General features: G+C 49.1%; 1 protein-coding gene across 1 annotated transcript in view; it reads right to left on the bottom strand.

Moving 5' to 3' along the window:
• The window catches only part of STK40 (serine/threonine kinase 40), a 38,993-nt gene that overhangs the window by 15,294 nt on the left and 634 nt on the right, over positions 1-23,065 (bottom strand). Inside the window, exons 2-4 of the mRNA XM_080654619.1 lie at positions 3,333-3,452; positions 1,567-1,652; positions 1,060-1,203 (exon numbers count right to left, since the gene is read on the bottom strand). Coding sequence (XP_080510745.1) covers positions 1,060-1,203; positions 1,567-1,652; positions 3,333-3,444 — 342 coding nt within the window. The 5' untranslated portion in view covers positions 3,445-3,452. The remainder of the gene's footprint in view (positions 1-1,059; positions 1,204-1,566; positions 1,653-3,332; positions 3,453-23,065) is intronic.

The raw sequence follows: 23,065 nt of genomic DNA on the forward strand, positions 1-23,065 counted from the left end.
GTGGAGTGTATGTGTGCGGGTGAGAGGCATTCTAATTTATTTTATTTCAGGAAATCAAGCCGACAAGGAGTTTTTATTGCCTGAAATAACAGCCACGATGAGAGTGCAAATGGGGCAGCTCAGTGCTTTGCACACTCATTCATCTTCCCACCACCGAACAAGGTGGGCATCATTGTCATTATCCCCAGGTCAGAGATGAGGAATCTGAGGCCAGGGGACCTGAGTGACTTGCCCGAGGTCATACAACCCGACCCCAGGATTGCTGGCTCCAAAACTTGTGTGCACCACCCCTTGCCACCATGCTGCCCTCCTGTACCAGGTCCATCGGAGCAAGAAGGGGCCCTGGCCAGTGTGTCTGGCTAAGGGCACTGCAGAGGCCCTGCTGAGTCCTGAGTAGGCGGCCTCCTGGGCATCTGAGCCGCTTCTCTACTTCTGAAGACACAATTTCAGTTCCACCCTGAGGGCTCTTTTCAGGGTACACATTGCTAATTAGCACCTTTCCTGAGGGACCTGGGACATCGGAGCACGGGCTCGGGGACACTTGTTGAACAAACTGGAATGCCTGGGCAGACAGGACTGATGGCACCAAAACAACTGAGGTGGCTCAAAGTGCCCATTCTTCCTCACAGCCCTCCCTTCTACCCTGGCCAGGCCAAATCCTGACAAAACAGTAGAAAGAGCCTGTGTCTTTAAATGACTTCCTGCTTTCTTCTTTTCTCAGAAAATCAGCTTTTCAAAGAAAGGCTGAAGATGCGAACTGTGTGCCTTCCTGCTAGGCTGTGATCATCACAGCAGGACTGTGGGGCTGACCCAGTCTGACCTCTAGCCCAGCGGTCGCCAACTGGTGGTCTGCAGACCACTGGTGGCCGCAGACCACTGGTGGCCCGTGAGGTCTGAAATGTTGGCAACTGCTGCTCTAGTCCGCCCGGCCCAGAAAGTCATGAGTATCCAGCACGCAGGTGTCACAAGGGTGAGCTGCTCCAAGTACAGGTGTGGCCCTAGCAAGTGCCAGCCCAGGGTAGAGGGGTCAGGGAAAGGAGGGGACAGGAAGCCACTCACCTGGAAGAGCCCGTGGTGGTGAACCACGCCATCCTGTGTGTGGAGGAGGGAGAGCAGAGAGTACTCGGTGTGTAACAGCATCTTGCCTTGCCTCTCCTCTTGGCTTTCTATTCCTTGGTCCCCCCTCTCCTCAAGGGTAAGGATCTTTAGGAAGGCACACAAACACAAAAAAGAAAAACAACCCAAAAAACCTTACTTTACAGAGCAGAGTGACCAGAACAGGAAAAGCAGGGAGTCACGTTCTCCCATGCAATACTTGCACACACAAACTCACACACACACCTACAAAGTGCAACAGTTTTTCTTAATGTGATGGCAACGTAATTTATGCACAGATAAAGCTCGTTTAATCAAGAGTTGTTCAGAGAGAGGCTGTGAACTTGATTGCTTCTCAGGAAGAAATGGTGCCACTCTTGCTCACAAGTGGTGCAGGTGCGAAGGGAGAGAAAAGGGAGCTGGCAGGATGGCCCGAGTCTCCGGTACCCTGGCTGCCAGTGCCTCACTTACCTTCAGCTGATAGAAGTCATCTGTGCCATCTTTCCTCGCCAGACACTGCACAATGCTTGGCACCGGTGAGTTGCCCAGACGGGGACCTGCGGCACAGAGAGCAGCTGGCTTACTGCTCAAAAGGCTATCTATAGTGGCACCATCACCACGGGGTCTTTGGCTAGTTCTCCTCAGTGGGCACCACTGAACTCACCCCACAACAGCTCTCCTGGGGGAGTTTTCATGGTCTTCCCTCCAAAAATGGAGGGTATGTATGCATCTGCCTGAGGTACACTTGGCTTTTATAGTCCCATTCTAAAAAAGAGGGGTTTGCAACAGTGGGTGCAGGCTGGACTCTCTGAGGAGCATGTGTCAAAAAGAGCTCCTGGCTGCAACATGCCCCTCTGAATCAACAACTCCAGGGTGAGAATCCAGGAAACCACAGTTCTGACAGGTTCCCACGGTAGCCTGACAGAGCCACCTGGCCCGGGTCCAAGGACCAGCTTTGGGGAACTTCGTATTTCTAGAGAGTATACCGCTTGTTGTCCTGTGAGAGCACCCTGCCTGAGCTTTCAGGGCATAAAGCAGATGATGTCACCATGTCACTGCACTGCTAACAACTTGTCACAGTGCTCCACAGCTTTTACTATGCAATCAAAACTCCTTTTTGGACATCCAAGGTCTTGCATGATTTGGTTCCTACCCATCTTTCTAACTGGTTGTATTTCCCACTCCACTCACCACACTCTAGCTACACTGGCTTCTTAATTCCTAAGACAGTAAGCCCTTTCCTGCCTCTGGGCTTTTGCATTTGCTATTCCTTCTGTCTAGAATGCTTTACCCCTGCTTTTCACATGGTTGGCTCCTTCTTATCCTCAGGTGTCAGCTCAATGTCATCTCCTCATACAGAATCTTCCTGATCTATACTATCTCCCAGCCCTTCTTACTCTCGCATCACCTTGTTTACTTCCTTAAAGGCACCAACTGGGCCTCCCAGTGATGATCTTGTGTGTTGTTTACTGTTTCTTTTTGCAACTAGAGTGCTAAGTTCTGTGAGGGCAGGGACTGGTCTGTCACATTCACTGCTGCACCCCTGCAAACAGCACAGGTCTGGCCCAGAGTGAGCACCACTGACTCACTGAATGACTGCAGCTGGAACTCTCCTGTATCCATAAGTCCAGATGCTGTTCCCCTAGCAAAACTCACACCCAGCCTCTGGCTGCTAGGGAGTCAGGGTCCCCAGAGCCCACCCCACCTGCAACCCTGAGCATAAACAACTGGGACTTGCTGGACCTCTAACATCATGCAAAAGGCTCAGCTGCTCCTCTGGACCACTGGGAATACCCAATTCTAAAGGATTTCTGTGCCAACTTTACAGTAAGTTTTAGGGACTATATTGAACACTTTGTGAAATTAATCGCACTCTCCAAGAGTGGTCCACAAAGTGACTTGGATGGCGCTTGGGATTCAATGCAGCTTGTGTGTTTCCCGTGGGTGACATCGTAGGGGAACATATAGTCTAGCTCTCAGCTAAGACTCATCTAAGGCTGGTGCCTCTACAACAAAGGTGACAACTCTTGGTACAGGGTGACCTCAAGCTCCGGATCTTCTACTGGCATAAACAGACTCTAGTTAAGGAGGTGAGGCTGGGCCAGACCAAGGGTTGGTCAGGATCCCACACTGTGGTGGGTGTGTCACTTCACTCTGTACATCCCGGATCAGACTGCGCATGCCAGTGTGCCCTGCCCCTGCCCCAGCACCCGCTCACCCAGAGAGGAGAGGCTTACCCAGGATGAACGGTCCAGCTCTCTTCGCATTATTTCCAGAAATCCCACTTCCTAGAGCCTTCGCCCTGGCCGACGTTTCCCCAGCCCCTCTGTCTGATGCTCTCCGCTTCATCCTCAGCTCTAGACAAGACAGAAAGAGCCCCTCTCACTGAGAAGCCAGCGCGTTTCCTTACGCTAACCCAGCCTCCAAGTCTCTGACTTGGGGATGCGTCACACAGCTGCTGCTGCTGCTGCTGCTGCTGCCACCTCCTCCCCCTCCCAGAGGAGAACTGAAGGTTCCCGGTGACAAAGAACCAGGGCTCCTTTACTTGGGATTAATTAGGGGCTTGAGGGAGTATACTGGTTACAGAGGTGGGCAGCCAGCTTGCCTCAAAGGGGCTGGTAAAATGCAGAGAAGAGAACACCGGGCTTTGTGCAGATGCAAATTGGGTTCCCCAAGAGATCACCACAGAGAGGAGAGCTGGCTGGGAATTTACTATTCCCAAAGTAAGGCCTTCCCCCCAATTTCTTATAGCCAGTGGCCTGAGGTACTGATTCCTGGGTCCCACTCCACCCCCAATGTTATGACCTCTGCGGTGTGGTGGGGTGTGGGCCCCGGGAAATGGTGAACATGAGGCCCAGGGGTTCTTATGCCCAGAAAGTATACAGGTTACTACTGAGAATCTCCTCTCTCCAACTCCCCTTGACCCTTAAGTCCTCTCAGATGGAAGAACATCCCAAAGTTGTCAATGGGGGCGGGGGCGGGGGCGGGAGAGGGTTAACCTTCCTTTCTTTTAAGAAAAATACTGTACATTCAGGAGCCAGATAAAGAACACCAATGGAGGTCACGATCACTATGATTTGCCTGGTAATCCCTATCTCCTCCAGGGTTAAAACAAAAGGTTGACACAGGAGCCAGATGCTAGAAGATGTACACCTCTATACATGGATTTTTAATTTGTTTCTAAAATATGTATTTTTTTTGATTTCAGAAAGCAAGGGAGAGGGAGAAATAGAATCAATTATGAGAGAGAACCTCATTGATCAGCTGCCTCCTGCATGCCCCACACTGGGGATTGATCCCGCAACCTGGGCATGTGCCCTGACTGGGAATCAAACCATGACCTCCTGGTTCATAGGTTGACGCTCATTGAGCCTCACTGGCCCGGCTAGAATGGATTTTAAAAAAGGAGTCACTCCTTCTAGCTCTCTATAGTTAACATCTTGGGAAGGCAACGTTCTGGAGGTGAGGCGAGGAAACAGATGCACACAAATATGTTCCACAGAGCGGGCAGAGGGCCACAGGGATGCCCAGGGAAGGCTGGCTGCCCAATCCCAAGGAGACGCTCTGGCCCGGGGTAGGTGAGGGGGCTCAGGGGAAACTTCTCTGAGGAGGTGGTACTGGAATGGGCCAGGCAGAGGAACCTGGGTGAGCAAACGTACGAAGGTAAGAAATGGCACATAAGCAGCCAACTCCAAGCAGTTTGTGTCACTGGAGTACACACTGTGCAGCAGGGAGTGAAGAGAGGTGACCAGAGGAGGGGCCAGGACCACATCTAGGGGACCTGATGGCCATGTCAGGAGTGAAAACTTTAGAGGTTTAACACTCAGCCCTAAACTTCTGTAATTTTTTCTTCATACAAAAGTAATTGGCATTCCCTGCAGAACACTAGAAAATACAGATATGCAAAAATAAGTAAGATACCCATGACCTCACCACCCAGATGTAATCGCTGTTAACATTCAAGCAGACTTTCCTGGGTATGTTTGTATAGGTGTGTGCTTACAGTGTTCATTACAAAAGTTTGGACCACTCTGCCATACCATTTGTAAGCTTCATTTCTCCTACCTAAAATACATTGCAACGGTGTATTTTATGGTATGTAAACTCATTAAAGCTGTAAACAAACTAAAATAAAACACCATATTAACATCCCCGCATGACAATATTCTTCTGTAGCATCACTTGAAATAGCTGCACAGTCTCCTTGGTAAGAATATATCAAGATTTACTGGACCACACCCCTATTCATGGACATCTACTCTTTCCATTTTTAAATATTTTTGTTAACAGCCATACACCTACATCTTGGAATACTTGTCTCTCCCCCTCAAGATAAACTCTAAGAAGTGGAATTGCAGGGTCAAAAGGGGAGCATGTTTTAAAGGTGTTTCACATACACTGCCAGGCTGCTCTCAGGGAGGCTGAGCCAATTTATATCCCATCAGCGGTGTGGGTGAGTAAGGCCCAGGAACTGCCCCAGGACTATGTCCTTATTTTAAAGACTGCCAATTTGATGGGCAATAAAAAGTATATCATTGTTTAAATTAATAATTCCTTAGTTATTCATGAGGTTGAACTTATTTCACATGCTTACTGGTTGCGTGTATTATTTTTTATGAATTTCCAGTTCATATTTTTCTATTTTTTTTATTGCTGTGTATTAGTTACACTAGTTTTTAGAAACTATACATTAAGACTATAACTGGGAACAACAGGGGAGAGGTCAATGGGGGGGGGGAAGGAGACATATGTAATAAATACTTTAAACAATAAAGAATTTTTAAAAAGAATATAACTGGCACAGGATGTTGTTTTTCTTAATCTTTTAACTTTTTAAAATGAAAAAAAAAAAAGGTTAAATGTCTATGTAATTAAACAGTTCTCTTTTCCTTTAGCTTGTTTTTGCTGTTATTCCTAGAAGACAGTCTCTAATCTGAGAACAGGTGTGGATCCACTAGTCAGGTTACTTTAACTCTTTACATGCTGTCATTCTGGTCCTTCTTCTAAATCCCAGGAGACCGACTCCAGCAGTGAGCTGAAGTAGGAGAGATGGCCTAATGTACTTCCCGCTCCTCTCAGGTTGGCTTCCCATCAAGCCCGTTTGTTTCAGAGCTGTGTCACTGAGGAGCAGCCCCAGGGTTTCATTATGAGAGAAGCTGGGACCATGTAACGCAGCAGGCCCTGACAGTCCACAGATGGAGAAGCCACCAGGCTAGGCTCAGCCTTGACTTCTCCCAAAGCTCATGCTGGAAACAAATCCAAAATCATTCACACAAAAGCAGGGAAAAATAAAACAGCTTCTAGACTTCATAGCTGGGCACATGTGTCTAGAACAGTGATCCTGTCCTTTGCCTGGCTAACTTCTATGCATCCTTCTCAATTTAAGTATCACTTCCGTAGAGAAGCCTTCCTGGACAGCCCCACCACCAGTGGGTCCCAGCTAGTCTCACTTGGCATCCTGTAATTTTCACTTGTAGCACTTTCCATATTTTATGGTTATATATTTATTTGTGTGTTTATATGCTTAATGTCTTACCCCCACCACTAGACAAAAAATTTCATAAGAAAAAAACACACCCTTGGATCCCAAGTGCCTGGCCCCGCAGATACCCCACGATGGCTGGATGTCTTCCCTCCAGGTGTGGGTGGTTCTCACAGGTCAGCAGCCCTGAGCTGTCCTGGTAGATAAGCTGGTTTCACGCCATTGTGGCCCTGTCCCCTTTCTAACGGAGCACTAAGCCTCCCCACTTTCCCTGGTTCCCTGGAGAGCACCTCAGAGGCCTCATCATATCTGTATAGACGCTGCTGAGGCGCCTACGCACAGGCATGGTCTAGACTAGACAACAGTTTGCTGCGAGCAGCTGCAGCACAGACAATGAGTGGGCTCAGCCTGACCCCACCCACCCCACTCAAGATTCAACTCAAGCAAATGGCATGGGAACTGCTCCAAAATGTAGGCAGACAGAAGGTTGGGAGCAGACGGGCAGGGAGAGGAAAAAGATGCTGCTGGCAGGGGAGGGGTAGCAAGGCTGCTTCCCTTCCTGAGCATCCCTTCTTGCCACACAGAGCTGGCGGATGCAAAGGAAGCAGCGTGAGGAGGGGCGCCTGGAAAAGCAGAAGCTGCTGCAGGCTCACTAATGAGGTGAGCAAAGACTGAGGACAGACCCTCGTGCCTCCCCCCTCCACTGATGCACAGGGAGGATGTGCCCCACTTTCAAATCCTCCTGATGTGTCCCCCTTCAGAGGCACACCTGCAAATGGTACCAATGCTTCCTGGGGGTATTATGGCTTCACAGCAAGATCTGCAATGTGGAAGCTCTGGCTACTCTGGTCTCAGAAGGACTTGGGGCCAGGCTCCTCCAGAGACACTGGTCCTCAGGTGGGGTGAAGAGCCCTGGCCCAGCCTGGCTAAGGGGTATCCATTTGCTGGTGCTTCCTGGGTGCACTGCTCAGCTCCCCAGGAACTTAGCAATCTGGGCTTGGAAGTCTCTGGAGCTTTAAATCTGTCAACTATTCGTGTGGTATCCTCCCATATGATGGCTGGTTCCCTTAGAACCTGGACTCAACAGGAAGCTCAGGGAGGCAGCAATGGGGCTGAGGGGTGGAGGCTGGGAAGGAGGCACTGAAAGAGAACCCAGCGTAGCAGCCCTGCCTCCTGCAGGTTGTGCTCCTCAGTCTGAATAGTGGGAGCTGGGGGAGGGGGGAGGCAGGGGGGTATTGTTTGCTTGGCCCAGCCTAGGGAGCAAATTGTGGGCCTTAGAATAAACTCTGTGACAGCCATCATGGCATGCCCAAAAGAGGGGAGGCCTACCCTACCTTGTCAGTTTGGGGCTAAGGTCATGTCACCCCAAAGCTGCTCCCATGTGCAGAAAGTTCTGCACTCAACCTCATCCTAGGCTTCTTGCTCTGGGTTCCTGGAGAGATGTGTGACCTTGCAAACCAAACGGTAAAGGCGGAGTGCAAGGGCAGTCCCTGTGACCTCGGCCCAGTGCGGCATTTGCTGTGTGTGCATGTGTGACAACAGCAGCTGGTATCCACAATTTGTCAGCAGCCTCTTTTTGTGCTCCTGCTAGGAGCCAAAGGACTGTGCCTACACTGCAGGATCAGGCTGAGCCAAAGCCGTCAATGTTCAAGCCGTTCCTGTCAGCAGCCCCTATCCCTACTCCCATGTCTCCTGGGTCCGTCAAAATAAAACAAACAAACAAAAAGCTCCTGAGCTGTACAGACTTCTGTCCTTTGGACTGTACCTGGGGCAGTGCCTGCTGAAGCAGGGCCCCATACTTCTGTCCAGCCCACCTGGCACCTGGAAATGCACACAGAACTCCCACCCATCCCTAGCCTCAATCCTATTTGCCACAGGTAAAGCGGCTGCGTGTCTAAACCCACAGCAGCTCCCAGGAGGAGGCCAGAGAGAGTCTCTGCTCACAGGACACCAGGGCAGCAGAGCAAAGTGGTTAGAGCAACGTGTGTTGGTCTTCTACCTGTCAAACCAAGAGAAACTCGTATAGCACATGGGGGTGAAAGGACTGGGGGTTCCAGCTGTCCTGTGGGTGGCCCCTCCTATAGCTCAGGCTGAAGGGATCACTATCTTGACCTCCATAAGCCAACTGGTTGGGAACCTCTGAGTCAGAGCAAGGGTTGGATGAGCCAAAACCTGGGTTCAAAGCCTAGCACCATTACTTAGTAGTGATGAGATCTTGGAAAAATTATTTGTTCTGTATCTGCAAAATGGTGTGCAATATCTACCTTCCAAGGTTGGTCTAAGGATGGAGTGAGATAGTCCACACAACAGGCTCAGCAGAGTACCTACTGGCACATTGTAAGCATTTGAATTGTGCTGTTCGCTTAAAACACAGTAGCTTTAGAGGGAAGGTAGGGGAGGGTGGTGGTAAGGGGGAGAGATCAACCAAAGGACTTGTATGCATGCATATAAGCCTAATCAGTGGTCACGGACAACAGGGGGGTGGGGGCATGCGTGGGGAGGGGTTTGGGATGGGAATGGGGGGATGAGGACAAATATGTGATACCTTAATCAATAAAGAAATTAATAATAAAAAAAGAAATTAAAACACACACACACACACACAAACACACAGTAGCTTTAAATTTCTCCTGCCCAAAGAGAAGGGGATAGTTAAGTACTGAGTTAGGAAGGTGGGGAGCAGACGGAAGGTAACCAGATTAAAGGCTGAAGAGACCTTAAACCTGCTGTCTGCTAGCCTGAGACTACAGGCCGGGGGTCTGATGGCCAGCCTGAGTGACATCCTCAACTCAGTGTGGGGGAAAGGAGAGGCCTGGGCATTAGGTGCACTGTGGAGGAGTAGAGCGCTGTGGGCAGGGCCAGTGCATTCTGTAGCAGAGGGCAGAATACAGTTGCCTTGTGGGCCAAGGGGAACACCTACTCTTTTGGGCAGAGGCATACCTCACCTCATCGTCTTGTTTTGTTCATTGGTCTATGGGGAAAGCAAAGGCTGGAGTACCAGCTGGCAATTATCAACTTGGGCACAGTAAGGGACCCCAGGAGGATGAGGCCATCTCAAATGGGTCCTTCATTATGATCCAGTGATGGAATTAAGACCTAGTGCCTCTAGACCAGCCGTGGGCAAACTACGGCCCGCGGGCCGGATCCGGCTGTTCTATCCGGTTCTCTTGCTCTCCCCTCCGCTCCTTTACTTTGAATTTATATTAGTTCACACAAACACTCCATCCATGCTTTTGTTCCGGCCCTCCGGTCCAGTTTAAGAACCCATTGTGGCCCTCAAGTCAAAAAGTTTGCCCACCCCTGCTCTAGTCCAAGATCTCCTGGAACGGGACTGGGGGAGTGGGACAGAGCACATATACTGGGCCATAAAACTTATACTATCTAAGGACATAACTTTTGTCATTTTCTGCACTTGTCAAAATTACTGAATGGTACAATTAAAAGATCTGTGAAAGTCACTGTGTGTAAATAAATTAATAAAAAAGCAAGCTGCAACCTTAACCAAATGGTCAAAGTTAATACCACCAATAGCAGAACTGACATCATGTTACTCCTAATATGATGCACTTAGAAAGATACATCATTTATGTTACTTTTTTTAACCAAAAATGCATAAACCACATCTGATCATGAGTCAAACCCAAATTGAAGGACATTCAACAAAACAGGCCTATACGCTTCAAAAACATCAATGGTGGGTAGGTTTTTAAAAGGCGGAAGAACTATTTGAGATTAAAGGAGACTAAAGACATATGACAAGTCAATGTGATGGGTCATCCTGGGGTGGGAGTGGGGCGGAGGGAATTATAAATAATATGACTCAGTAGCCCAAGTTTGTGGGTTTGATCCCGGATCAGGACACATATAAGAATCAACCAATGAATGCATAAATAAGTAGAACAACAAATTGATGTTTCTCTCTCTCTCTCTCTCTCTCTCAAATTTTTAAAAATTTAAAAAAAGAATATGATGAGGCAACTGGAGAAATTTGAATATGAACTGTGTATTAGATAACAGTATTGTGTCAATGTTAAATTTCCTGAATTTGAAAATTGTATTGTGGAATAGCACAGGATGTAGGAGATGGTCTTTGTTTTTTAGGCAACAGATGCTAGTGTATGGGGGTGAAGGGTCATGATGTAATTTACTTTCATTTCAGGTGCCTGGAGACAAAGGAGAAAGTGCAACCTGCTGAAAAAGCTCCCCAGACCCTGGAGGAATATGCTGTCCAGATTCACAGGTTCAAAGGGATTTCTGGTGGGTACACAGCCCACAGTGGCAGAACTTGGAATCTCATACTTGTTGGGCAGAGCCAGCCCGGCATGAACAGAAGTTCTGTCCTGACCCCCTTTCTTCCCCACCCCAAACACTGTGCTAAAGGAATGGGGATGGGGGTGGGGGAAATGCCTTTGTGCAATCTCCAGGTCTGCCACCTGGTGGCGTCTTTCTGCAGCTCATCTTCAAAGGGTTTCTCTTGGCACCAGGATGGGGCACTGCTCTCCAGGATGCTGATCAGGAAAGATGCAGGGATGACTCCATTAGAAGGCCCCACCTCAGCTGCCTATGTAACTGGGGCTGGACAAACAGATTCCAGCAGGCTGCACTTGGTCCCCTGCTTGGGGACCTGGGGCTGCAGTATCTGTCTGTCTCTGCTGTGGGGGTCTTCCAATATTCCCGTGGTCTTCAGGAAGAAACAAATTCCTCAGTGAGCCTGGCTAGACCCAGGCTACCTGTCCAGCGTCACTGCCCTTATATGCTTCCTACATCCAGTTGCACCAAATGACACAATTCCTTGAGTGTGCAATGAACAGGCTTGCCTGCCCTATTCTTTCTGTCTGGTTTGTCTTTCTCCCTTAGTCCTCACTTGTCACCTTTTGCACCAAGTCCTCAACTCCTCCAGCTCCCAGGGCACCTGAGCCTACCTGTCCCCTCCTGCTGTGCTGTACCACTGGATTACCTTCCTGATTGCCCCTACCCCAGGTTGTGTGCAACCCTTTGGGAGCAACCCCAATTCATCTCTGCTTCTCTGCACCTCGCCCAGTACCTGGAAAACTGCTGAATGAGAAAACGAAGGGTGCAGAACTGTTTGTATACCCAGAAGGCACTAAAGCCCATATGGGGCAGAGGACAGAGCTTGAGATTACCCAACTAGAAGTCAGGGGTTGGAGTGGGACCCAGAAGAAAGCATGGATGGCCTACCAGCTCATGGTAGGAGACAGAATCCAGGATCAGAGAGATGGTGGGTCGGGGGACGACATAGTGGTAGGCAACTGGGCTGTAGTAGTGCTGGGAAGAGTCTGTCCAGGAAAAGTCTCGTGTCAGAAATGTCTGAGTGCCTGAGGCAAGGCTTTCTAGGCTGGCTGATGGCCAGAGGCTGTGCTTAGACAGTGCTGAGGAATGAAGCCCATTCACAGCATGCCTACAGTTGGGCCCACCCCCTCACAGGCAGAAGGACAGACCAGCCCCCTTTTTGCTGAATTCAGCTAAAAGATCTGCTTTCCCACAGTAAGATGTGGAGCGCGAGAGTGACAGCCTGGACTGCCCCTTCCACCAGTGACAGTCCTCCTGGCCACTCCAGGTTTGCAGTGTGAAGGCTCTTCTGTTGGTCAGAAAAATTCCTACCACTCTTACTTCCCCCAGAAGAGAGAACTTCTGGCCCAGCCTTGTGTTTAGCTGACTGTACCTGCAATGAATGATGAGACTTGAGGTGAGCAGGGTGAAACCTGAATACACGATCCAACTAAGATGATCTGTGGATCCATGCTTTATAGACCAGACCCCTCCACACGAGAGGGAAAACAGTTTCCTCGAAAACTTCCTACGCCCCTTTCTGGATGGTGAATTTTGGGCTCAACCTACTGGGAAGCCCCACCTGACATTAACTAACTTTGTACAAGGCTTTAAAAGCTTACAAAGCACTTTCAGATACACTATTGTAACTGACTGGCCCCTGCCCCCAGAATATATGTTCTAGAAAAAGAAAATGAAGCTCAGAAATACTGAGAGACCTGCTTAGTCTCCTGGCTAGTTGTTGAAAGAGTTCACCTATGTGAACACAGGTTTTCCAACTCTTGAGTCCCACATATTTCTACATGACCACACTGCTTCCTTAGCTGCTTTCTCCACCTGATGTCCGCTGTGGTTCTAGCATGCCAACCAGAGAGGACAGCACCCTCTGGACTTCCTTATAAGCAATTATTCTCCTGGAATCAGGGAGCTGTCAAGCCAGAAAACTGCAGGTGAGCAGGGAGAGAGGGGTCATGCTTGTCCCTGGAGGAGGTGCATTTCAGGGCCCCCCTGGAGAAAAGGGCTGAGTCCAAGGCAGGGTTAATGACACATCCTCCCACCAGCCAACAGGGCAGTGTCCTACACACCCCCCTGACTCACACACTCTGGGAGTCACCCCCACCGCACCTCGATATTCACACATAGGTGCTTCTACCAGCGCCACCAACTTCCCTACAGGCCTATTCTCCGTCGACAAAGCCAGCCCAGAGAACCAAGAGGAATTGACAGAACCAAGTGTTTCAGATGATGGACCAGTTACTCACATGCCAGACGGGAAAGCAAGTTGGATTTTGGGGTCAGGTAGGCCCGGTTTCAAATTTCAATTTGCCTCATTCACTTGCTTTGTGACCCTGAAACAGTCACCAATCCTCTGTGAGAGTCACCTCCACTCTGTGGGCCTCAGTTTCCTCATCTCTAAAGTGGGATGACTGAAGGATCAGACAGGATGTTGTGGGTGGTGGTCTCGAGGGCTATGCTGGATGAAAGGTGAGCATTCCCTGTTCCATGCTGAGTAACCTTCCTGGTGACAAGTCTCTCCAAGCAAATACCTTTTAAACTATCATTTAATGGGCGTCTACTGCTTGCCAAGAACTGTTCTTAGTGTTCCTGAGATTTTCTTCAATTCTCACAACTTTATGAGGGAAAGATTCCCCCCTTTTACTGATGACAAGTCAAAGCCCAGAGATCCTGGCCCTGCTCACCTGCCTGGAGGAGGCTGTCTGCGGTCTGTTCTCTATTCCCGCTAGCTGCCTGGAAGGGGGCTCTGTCTGAGGGCTTTTTCTTTTGAGTTTGAGTGACAGCCATTTCTGAAGCAGGCATGAACCTTTTCCTAGGCAGCCTGAAGGCTATAAGCAATCTCCCTAGGAAGTCCCTGGAAGCCATTTGCTTCTGCGCTCAGGATGGATGTTGGGGGTGAGGAGGCGGATTAGTAGTCCCTAGGCTACAGCCAGGACTCCCTGATGACAAAGATTCATGCCTGTGCTGTCATCGTCACTGTTCCAAAACAGTGTGATGATTTTGTTCCTTTTTAAAATGCAGGATATGTATAGCTCTAATTTGTCAAGAATATATAACATCACATCATTCTTCAACCGTGCTTCACTGCCTCAGGGGTACGGAGTGCACTGCTGCGTTCAACTAGAGTTCCTTCTTGTTGCTCAGGGTGAACCCCACCCCCTGAAGCCCTGCTCTCGGGCCTGGGGGTGAGTACCTGCAGCAGCCAGAGAGGAAATGACTCAGCCAGTGGGAAGTGGGAGGGGCAGTCAGAAAGAGGGCTCTGTGCCCAGCTGCTCCCCCAGTCCTCGGTCACTGCCTTTCCTCATAGGACTACAGCATGCTGAGTTCAGCAGTCCTGGGGGCCTGCAGGGGCCTGAAGACCCCGCCACTCACAAGAAGCCCAATGTCTGCTGCTCACGGTCCAGCTCTAGTCTCCTCCAGGAGGCAAGGTTACGCACACAAGGAGACACCGTAATCAGTGATGTCCGTCTTTACCCCACTGCCCCGAGAAATCCTCACTGGGCTCCTCTGTGAGTTCCATGAAGGCTGGGGGGACAGACTGGAGGCTAAAGGCCCCTGTCCAGGAGAACGTGTCTCAGAGTGATTCTGGAGAAAAGGCTCCAGGGCTGTGCACACAGAGGTGGACCCGTAGACCCCTCTGGGGAAAAGATAAACAGCATAAGAAACCAGTTCTTGCAGATGGGTCACAGGACCTCAACCAGCCGCCACTCAAAAAGCCACCAGAGCAGAATCCAGGGCAGCATCACCAGCTCACCCCTCCCAAGGGCCTCCGGAAGCAGCTGATGTGACAACAAATAACTCGTCAGAGGAGGAAGGAACAGACTTAATAGCTCTTTCTAAGCTGTGCTGCCCTGGTATCTCCCCCTCCAGCAAAGCAGCCTGGGGATACAGCGAAGAACACTGTCTTGGGAGACATTCCTGGCGGCCTCTTGGCTCTGCAGGGGAGGGGGGCTTCTGCCATGAGCAGTGATGGCAGACTGAGTCACTGAGAGCCCTCACCAGCATGCCAGCCTCCCTACAACTAGGGGACCCTGGCATGAACAGATGACAGGGAGGTCCCTCAACTCAAACCATCACTTATTACTTTGTGCAGTGACAAAGCCCAGCAAGAAGGCCTGCCACAGGGTCCCATGTGGACTTCAGGTTCTTGCCACTCACAATGGTCCAAATCAGGCAGGAGTACGTAGCAAGCGACTAAAGGAGGGCTGGCTGAGTCTGAGGGCCACCTTTGTGTCCACTGTGTGACCTGGACACGTGTTTCTCTGCTCCTGTTTCCCACCTAGAGAGAGAGACAGTGATGATTCACACAGGTTCCCTGAGGACTGCTGGGAGCCAGAGTGTGGGAGGCACTCGACAAATGCTAAGTTTCCTTCTACCCCAGATTTCCAGAGAGACATACGGGAGAGCCCAGGCCTGGCCTAGGTGCAACGATTCTCTCTTTTTCTACTGTTTTTAATAGCAGAAATCACTACAATCATCTGGTGAGAAAGGCAATTAGGACTGGGGCCAGCAAACTGCCTTTCCTTAACTGCCTCTATCAAAAATTAAATTCAATTAAACTCCACAATTTTGACAATGAACAATACAGTTCACTTACTGTGGTTTTACTGAATACTGCTAGCAGTGGCTGCTCAGAGGGCAGGATTACAGAGGCAGACGGCAGGCCTGGCCATCAGAGTGCCCCTCAGTGGGCCATTCAGAGGGGTGGGCCGACACGAGGGCTTCACCTGCTCGCCCCTGGGAGGCCAGCCATGGCCAATCCCAAGGGCCGCAAGCCTCCAGGGACAGACACTGGCAAGCAAATGCTCCTTGTATGTCTGCTTGCCTGTGTCTCTCGAGAGGGTGACACAGGCAAGGCCTGGGGCCTTGTCCACCTGAGAATCCTGCACAGGCCCAATAGGTGTGCAGAAGACATGCATGAAATAACAGCCAACAAAGTAAAAGAAAATGCACATGCCTGGGGCCCAGCACTGCCAGTTCTAGGGATTTATCCTACAAATATACTCACACCAATTCACAAAGATTAATTGCTCCAGGGTCTTCATGTGTAGCAGTAAAAAAAATCACAAAAGACAAACACACACACACACACACACACACACACACACACACACACACACCTTCAGACAGGTCCACCAAGAAGGGACTGGTTCACTACATCGTGTTCCATCCAGACAATGGAATACTATGTAGTCTTTAAGACTAAAGCCACACCTGCTGATAAAGATGTCTATGACACACCACATTTTTAAAAAGCAAAATACAGAACTATTTGTATAATACAATCCCATTTGATTAAAATAAAGATTATATACACCTCTGAATATACATAGGAAATTTCTAGAAGAAACTTAACAATGGATACTTCCACACAGTACTAGGGGCTTAAGGAGAGGAGGGAGAGTGTTCTTTTATATGCTTCCATAACTATTTTACCATAGACTACTATAAAACTCTAAAAATTTTCTGAATCCATTAAAACTGTTAAGAGCAGTAATGGAATCAGGGGAGGCGGGGCCTCCGAGAAGGCACACAGAGGGAGTATGGCCCGAGAACATGAGTATGAGTGTAAGTGCCCTAAATGTACAGGTCTGTGTGCTGACCCCAGGCTACATCAGGAGAATGGGGGGTGGGAGGGACAAAATCACCACTGCTGGTACACTTAAGCTCTCCCAGGTAACTTGCAAACATAAGGAACTTCCTGCTTGCCACCTGGTATCCAAAAAGGCTGGGAGGACCACCAAACAGTTTAAACAGGATACCTGGAAGCTGGCTCATGACACAGCTTTTGGGACAGTTACAGACCTGCCAGCGAAGAGCTCATCTGGGCCTCTCACTAGTGCTAACCCCTGGGTGCTGACTGCAGGCCAGACACTAGCTGAACCTGCTATAGACAGTAACACTCGTGTCTAATCCTCATTACTACCTTAGCAGTAAGAAGCATTATGTCCATTTTATAGAGGAGGAAACTGGGGCTGGAGATAGGAAGTGACTTGTTCAAGGTCACTCAACTAGCAAGTGGCAGAACTGCTGGTTGACATGGTTGAAAGTCTCCTAATCCACTAGTCAAAGGGCCAGGCAGGTGGGTGTGTGGGTGGGTGTGTGTGTGTGTGTCTCGAGGGTGGGAGGGGTGGGAGGGGGGATTGTTTCCAGGCATTGGCGGTTTCCATTTTCTGACAAAGAAGGGATTCCTTCAGCTTTGTCAAGGTCCTTTCCAGCTCTACGGCTCTCTGAGTCCAGGTTCCATGTGGCTGGCTCCCTGGGACCAGAGTCTGGCTAGGATGAAGGAATGGGATGGCATGAGTTCCAGAGTCACACAAGTGTGGGCTGGCTCTTCCTTGTTGGCTGTGTAACAGTGTACAGGTTATTTAACCCCTTTGAGCCTGGGGGTTGTCCTCTGTAACAGAAATAACTCCTTCTTCCTTAAATGTGAGAAGAATTCAATATGTACTGCAGAGTACTTAGCCAAGGACCTGGAAGATGGTGGGGATCCTTCCTTTTTGGCTGTTTTCCTTTGTTCCTTCAGGAGAGACCACCTTGAGAGTGGAGTCAGAACAGAGCACACCCTGTGGAACTTGCCACAAACACAGTAATGCCAGGAGCTCATTATCAACTGCAAAACGGAGTAGGACTCTTGCCCCCAGAGTTGGCAGATGCCAGCAGTGGGGCTCCAAAAGCCCCACAGAATTTTGGGCTACAGCACTCCAAAGGTCTCCCAAGGGGATGAACTCAACCGAGCCTCTTCCCAAAGCACCTGCTGTTCCCTGATCACACTTCAAACCAGCTCTGCCCTGAACCCAAAAACAAATGACAAAAGAACACCAGTCCTGTTCTTGACACTTCCCATGGCAATGTCCAGGCCACTTTCTCTTCCATCTGGTACCTGGGGTCAGGGACTCCCTAAAGGCTAGAGATCCTCTATCTCTTTTGCCAAGAAGACAGCAGTGTATCAACATATTCAGAGGGGACAGCTTCATTCTGAATGACAAGAGACCTCATTTTTGCTACCTCTATGCTTTCCGACAATTAGAGTTTCTTTGAATCAATCAGGCCTGTATACTGCTATATTAGGGAGTCTAGACTCACACCCAGGACAGACAGCCATTAGCCAAAAGGGAATGACTATCACTGGGCTGTAGCCCCCTTAGGAAGGAGGCCCTCAACCCCAAAAGTTTACTTTTGCTTTCTGGGGGAAAAGCAGGCTGCTTCAGCTTATTAAAAGGGGCCCAGGGAGCATTTTCTCAACCCACTGAGATTTTGCTTCCTGGCAATTGTTATTTTGGCTCAAATAAATTCTTTTTTTAAAAAAATATATTTTATTGATTTTTTACAGAGAGGAAGAGAGAAGGATACAGAGTTAGAAACTCTGATGACAGAGAAACATCGATGAGCTGCCTCCTGCACAGCCGCTACTGGGGATGTGCCCGCAACCAAGGTACATACCTTCAGTCCGCAGGCCAACGCTCTATCCACTGAGCCAAACCAGTCAGGGCTCAAATAAATTCTTAAAAATCCTTTAAAAATGGGGGGGAGGGTGACTAGAAATTCTATTAATAGCCTATATATATAAAAGCCTAAGTGACCGGCCAACCAGCTAACAGCCCAGTAGCTGTGACACATACTGACCACCAGGGGGCAGACACTCAACGCAGGAGTGGAAACCATAGGCATGGAAACATAGAACAGACCTATGAATTTCAGAGGGAAGCGGGGCAGGGGAGAGGGCGGGAAGAGATTAACCAAAGATCTTATGTGCATACTAGAGGTTCAGTGCATGGATTCGTGCACGAGTGAGGTCCCTTGGCCTGACCTGTGGGGATCGGGCCCAAACTGGCTCTCCGACATCCCCTGAGGGGTCCCGGATTGTGAGACCTCTTTGAAGTAGCAACCCCTCTTCTAGAATTTATCCTGCAGATATTTAAGCTGGGCAAGATCACATGTATACAGAGAGTTACTTCAGCTTTGTTTGGAGAGCAAAAGACAGAAAATAACCTAAGTACATCAGCAGAGAGCCTGTTGAATAAATGACACACAGATGAAGACACAATGTAGCCTCAAATGATCCAGACGTGCATGTACCAAAGCGGCACCACCTCTAACATAGTAAGCAAATCAAAGCAAGCAATAGCATCCTTTCTCCTTTTAGGGATATTGATTACAGATCCCAGAGGTTATGCAGCGCTGCTGTGGGCCAGGTGACCTTCAAAGCCACAGTCTCACCTGAGCAGATGGAGGAGAAAGATATGCTCCTATTCAGGCCACTTTCTTTTCCACGCCACAAATGCAAGGAGAAATTCTGTGGAGAGCTCCACAATTCCAAAGGGCCTGTTTGAAGCCTTGCAGACCAGCACATCCTTCTCCAGAGCCCAATTCCATTCAAGTCTAGCTCTACACTCCCCTTGAGCTCAGGGGGATAAGGACACTTCCCTTATGGTTGAGTGAGTCCCAGGGAGCCTCTGGCTGATACCTCTCCTTCTTGAAAAGAGGGACTGAGTCCGCTGACCCAGCCTCTGGAGTAAATGCAATCTCAGGGTCTCTTTCTGGATAAGATCTCCAGGGAGCAGGGAAAGCCATCCTCCTGGGGGTAGCTGCTGTGCAAGACCTCATCAGACTGTCCTTTGCTGAATTTTCTGGATGGCGTCAGACTGAAGGGCCATTTGAAGGCAGAAGAAATTATGGGAGCTTTTTAGACTCAGCCACTTGAGTTTCTGAAACATTGAAGAGTTCACCTCCCCAGGCAAATCGGCATGGAGGGAAGGTGAAAGAAGGGAAGCTGCCCTTCTCTCAGGCACTGACTCACGCCAAACCAGAGGGAAGCCTGGCCCAAAGCCAGACAGGGTGCCAAAGACTTCACAACTGTCCCGTGAGAGTGTGCGCAGGGCTTACTGAATAGAGCTGGCAGATTTCACTGGTCATTGTCTTCTCCCAGCCATCCTATCTCTACAGTATTATTCACTCTGTCACCCAAGCCAGGAACCTCTGAGTCACCTGTCACCATTGCTCCTCCCTTAATCATCACTTCCAAATACTCCCAGAGTCTAGTTGATTTCCCCCCAAACAGCCCTCTTTGTCCTTCTTCTCCATCCCAATTGCCTCTGATCCAGCCCCACACTAATCCTTGCTTTGAATATTGCAACAACCTCTTATGGGTACTCCAGACTTGCTTTCTCCCCAATCCATCCTCTACCCACAGCCAGGCAGCTCTTGGGAAGATGCAAGTCTAATGTTTCCTCCACTTAAAGCATCCCATCACCAAAAGAATAATTAGTTCAAGCAGTTTAGCCCTGGTGCCTACTCCTACAGCATGTCCTACAGCCAGGTGCCTTCACACCCTGTGCTTGAACCTCTGTGGTTCCTAAAGTGGACACACACCAGCACATAGCCAGGCCTGTGCCCTGCTGCTCCCCTGCTTGGAGTGCTTCATGCACCCTCAGAAAACTCTGCTCACCCTTCAAGATCCAGTTTAAGCTCTAAGGGCTCTCCAAAGTTCTCCCCAATCTCCTCATCTTCCAGGGGAATCAGTCTTTCCTCTGGGTTCCCACTATATGCTGCACAGACTTCTGTGAGAGACTTGCCAAGCTCTATGCAAGTGATAATTGGTTAGGAGCTTGCCCTGTCCCTGCTGCCTACCGCTCTGCTCTCCTTCTGCCCCCATCACCCCTCCACCCTATACCTAGCACATCCTCAGCAACACATGGGAGCTTTGTGTGTGTGGAACTCAAGTTCTGGATTTTGAGCCATCACACACAGCAATATGTTTCCTGCTGATATTAATTCAGATACCAGACTAGGTCACTAATAAGGACACACATGGAAGAAATTCTAAATACTTTTTCTCAGCATTCCTATTTCTATTTTAAAAAATGGTTCTTTTAAAGAGCCAAGCTGAATCATTCGAATGGCTCCTATACAGATTGGGTAAACTCCCCACAGATTTTCTGTTCAGAAGAAGTACAATAAAAGTCTGTGATTTTGTGATGCCTTAGGACACTTCTGACAGCTCAATGGGACACAGTTCTAGTTGCCACTAATTGCATTGACTAGTTCTTGGAAGTTCTTTTCTGCAGCTTGTAATAACAGCTAACACTTGGTGTGTGTTAAATGCGCAACCTGCCACATCTTACTAACCCTCACAACTGCCCTACTAGGGAGGGGCTCTGAGGACTGTCCCTATTTCACAGATGAGAAAGCCAGGCATGGAGAGAATAAGTAACCCTCTAGTGACTGGCAGGGCTGGAATTAGAACCCAGATATGACTGCAGAGCCAAGTAGGCTCTTAACCACTACAAACTGCTGCCTTCCCAAAACGTCAAATTAAAGGCACAATGGAGCAAATGCAGGACCCCCTACAACTGGCCTTCTGAGAGGGCAGCTTACCTCTCTAGCTGCTCAAGCAACCTGCAATCCCAGGAAGAGAGGGCCACATGTACCAGAGCATGTGGTATTAGCAGAGCAGTCCAGGGCAGTGAAGGGAGCTTGTCAGCTGCCACTGGTAGCATACAGTGCTTTCTCAGCAAAGACCCACCACCCTAGCACCAAGACTCCACTCTTAGAGGCCTGCAATGGCCTCTGAAGAGGTCTGCAGTCCTTTAGTCTCTCCTCCTCCTTCCTCTTCCGCTGGGACTCAAAGGAGACAGTTCTAAAACTAGATCCAATTATGACACTCCTTTGCTTAAAACTTTCTCACAGGCTCACCATGGCCCTTGGCACAAAGTCCCAAATTGTTAACATGGTGTTCCCTTGTCAACCTATACTGCTTTACCTTGCACCATGTTGACTTTCATGCCACCATATGGAACAGTCTAAGGTTTCTGGAATAAACTATGAGTGTACTGGTCTCTCTCTAAGTAGGACACCTTGCTTCTTCACTCTCACCTGGCTAGGACTTCCCATCCTTCTAGATACAGCTCCCACATAATCACTTTGGCCAAACCTTCCCAAGACTCTCCCCCTACCCAGGCTGAGCTAGCAGCTTCCTCTGCTGGACTCCCACAAAGCCTCTTGTTCCTGCTGCTACTAGCTTTTTCAAACCACATTCAACTATCTGTCTATAGGGCAGTCTCCCTTTACCAGATCATAGGCTTCTTCATATAAGAATAATAGCTAACATTTACTGAACTCTTATGTGGTAGATGGTGGTTCTATGTGTTTTACATGTATTAAATTTTTAAATCTTCCTAACAACTCTGTGTTATCACCCGTTTTAGAGATGAGGCACAGAGAGGTTAAACAACATGCCCAAGGTCGCACAGCTAGAAAGCTGCAGAGCCAGAATTTGAATTCAGGAAATCTGGCTCCAAAGCCATCTCTTTAAAAAAAAAAAAAAAAAAAAAAAAAAAAAAAAAAGGTATTGATTGATTTTTTTTAAGAGAGATAAACATCTATTTGTTGTCCCAGTTATTTATTCATTCCTTGGTTGCTCCTTGTATGTACCTGACTGGAGTTTGAACCCACAACCATGGCATATAATGAGGACACTCTAATCAACTGAGCTACCTGGCCAGGGCTTCCAAAGCCCACTTTTAACCACTATAATATAGGTTACTTGCCTCTCCAGGCAAGGATACTGTTGTTGTCATGTGGGAATGAATGAATGAATGAATGAATGAATGAGGGCTATCTCCAGACTGTCTAGATCTAACCCACAAACAACTGGCACAGCAGGGCCATCAGAGCACTGAAGCAGCTCAGAAGCACTGTTTACAAACAATATTCTGCTCTTCCTTATCTCATGAAAGCTAAGCCAAGAGGGAAAGGAGCCCAACCCAGAGTGACTACCCTCTTCTCCACTGCTCTCAAAACCGAGCAAAGCCAACCGGTTTCCTCCCGTGACTTAAAACAGAGCAAAGTCTATCCTGCCACAGAAGGCGGCTGTCATCTCTTCCTTCCGCCAACAAACCGGCATCAAACCTACGGAGTGGGGGTGCGCAGAGAAACCCAACGCCCCCACCTACTGGCTGGAAGGTGAGGCCAAGTGGCGTGGGAATGGGCGGGCCTGACCCGACAAGACAGGTGAAAGACTGACCACAGCACTCTCCTTGAAAAAGGCCGATCAAAACATAGCACTAGCAAGCAGGTAGCTCTGACCCGCACCTGAACGCCGCCCGGGGAAGCGAAAATTCCCCAGTAGTGATGGTGCCCGTGCCAACGGGTGAGGGCTGCCGGAGGAAGCCCTGGCTGGCT

The sequence above is a fragment of the Plecotus auritus genome (assembly GCF_963455305.1).
Source record: "Plecotus auritus genome assembly, chromosome: 2".
Taxonomy (NCBI): Eukaryota; Metazoa; Chordata; class Mammalia; order Chiroptera; family Vespertilionidae; genus Plecotus; species Plecotus auritus.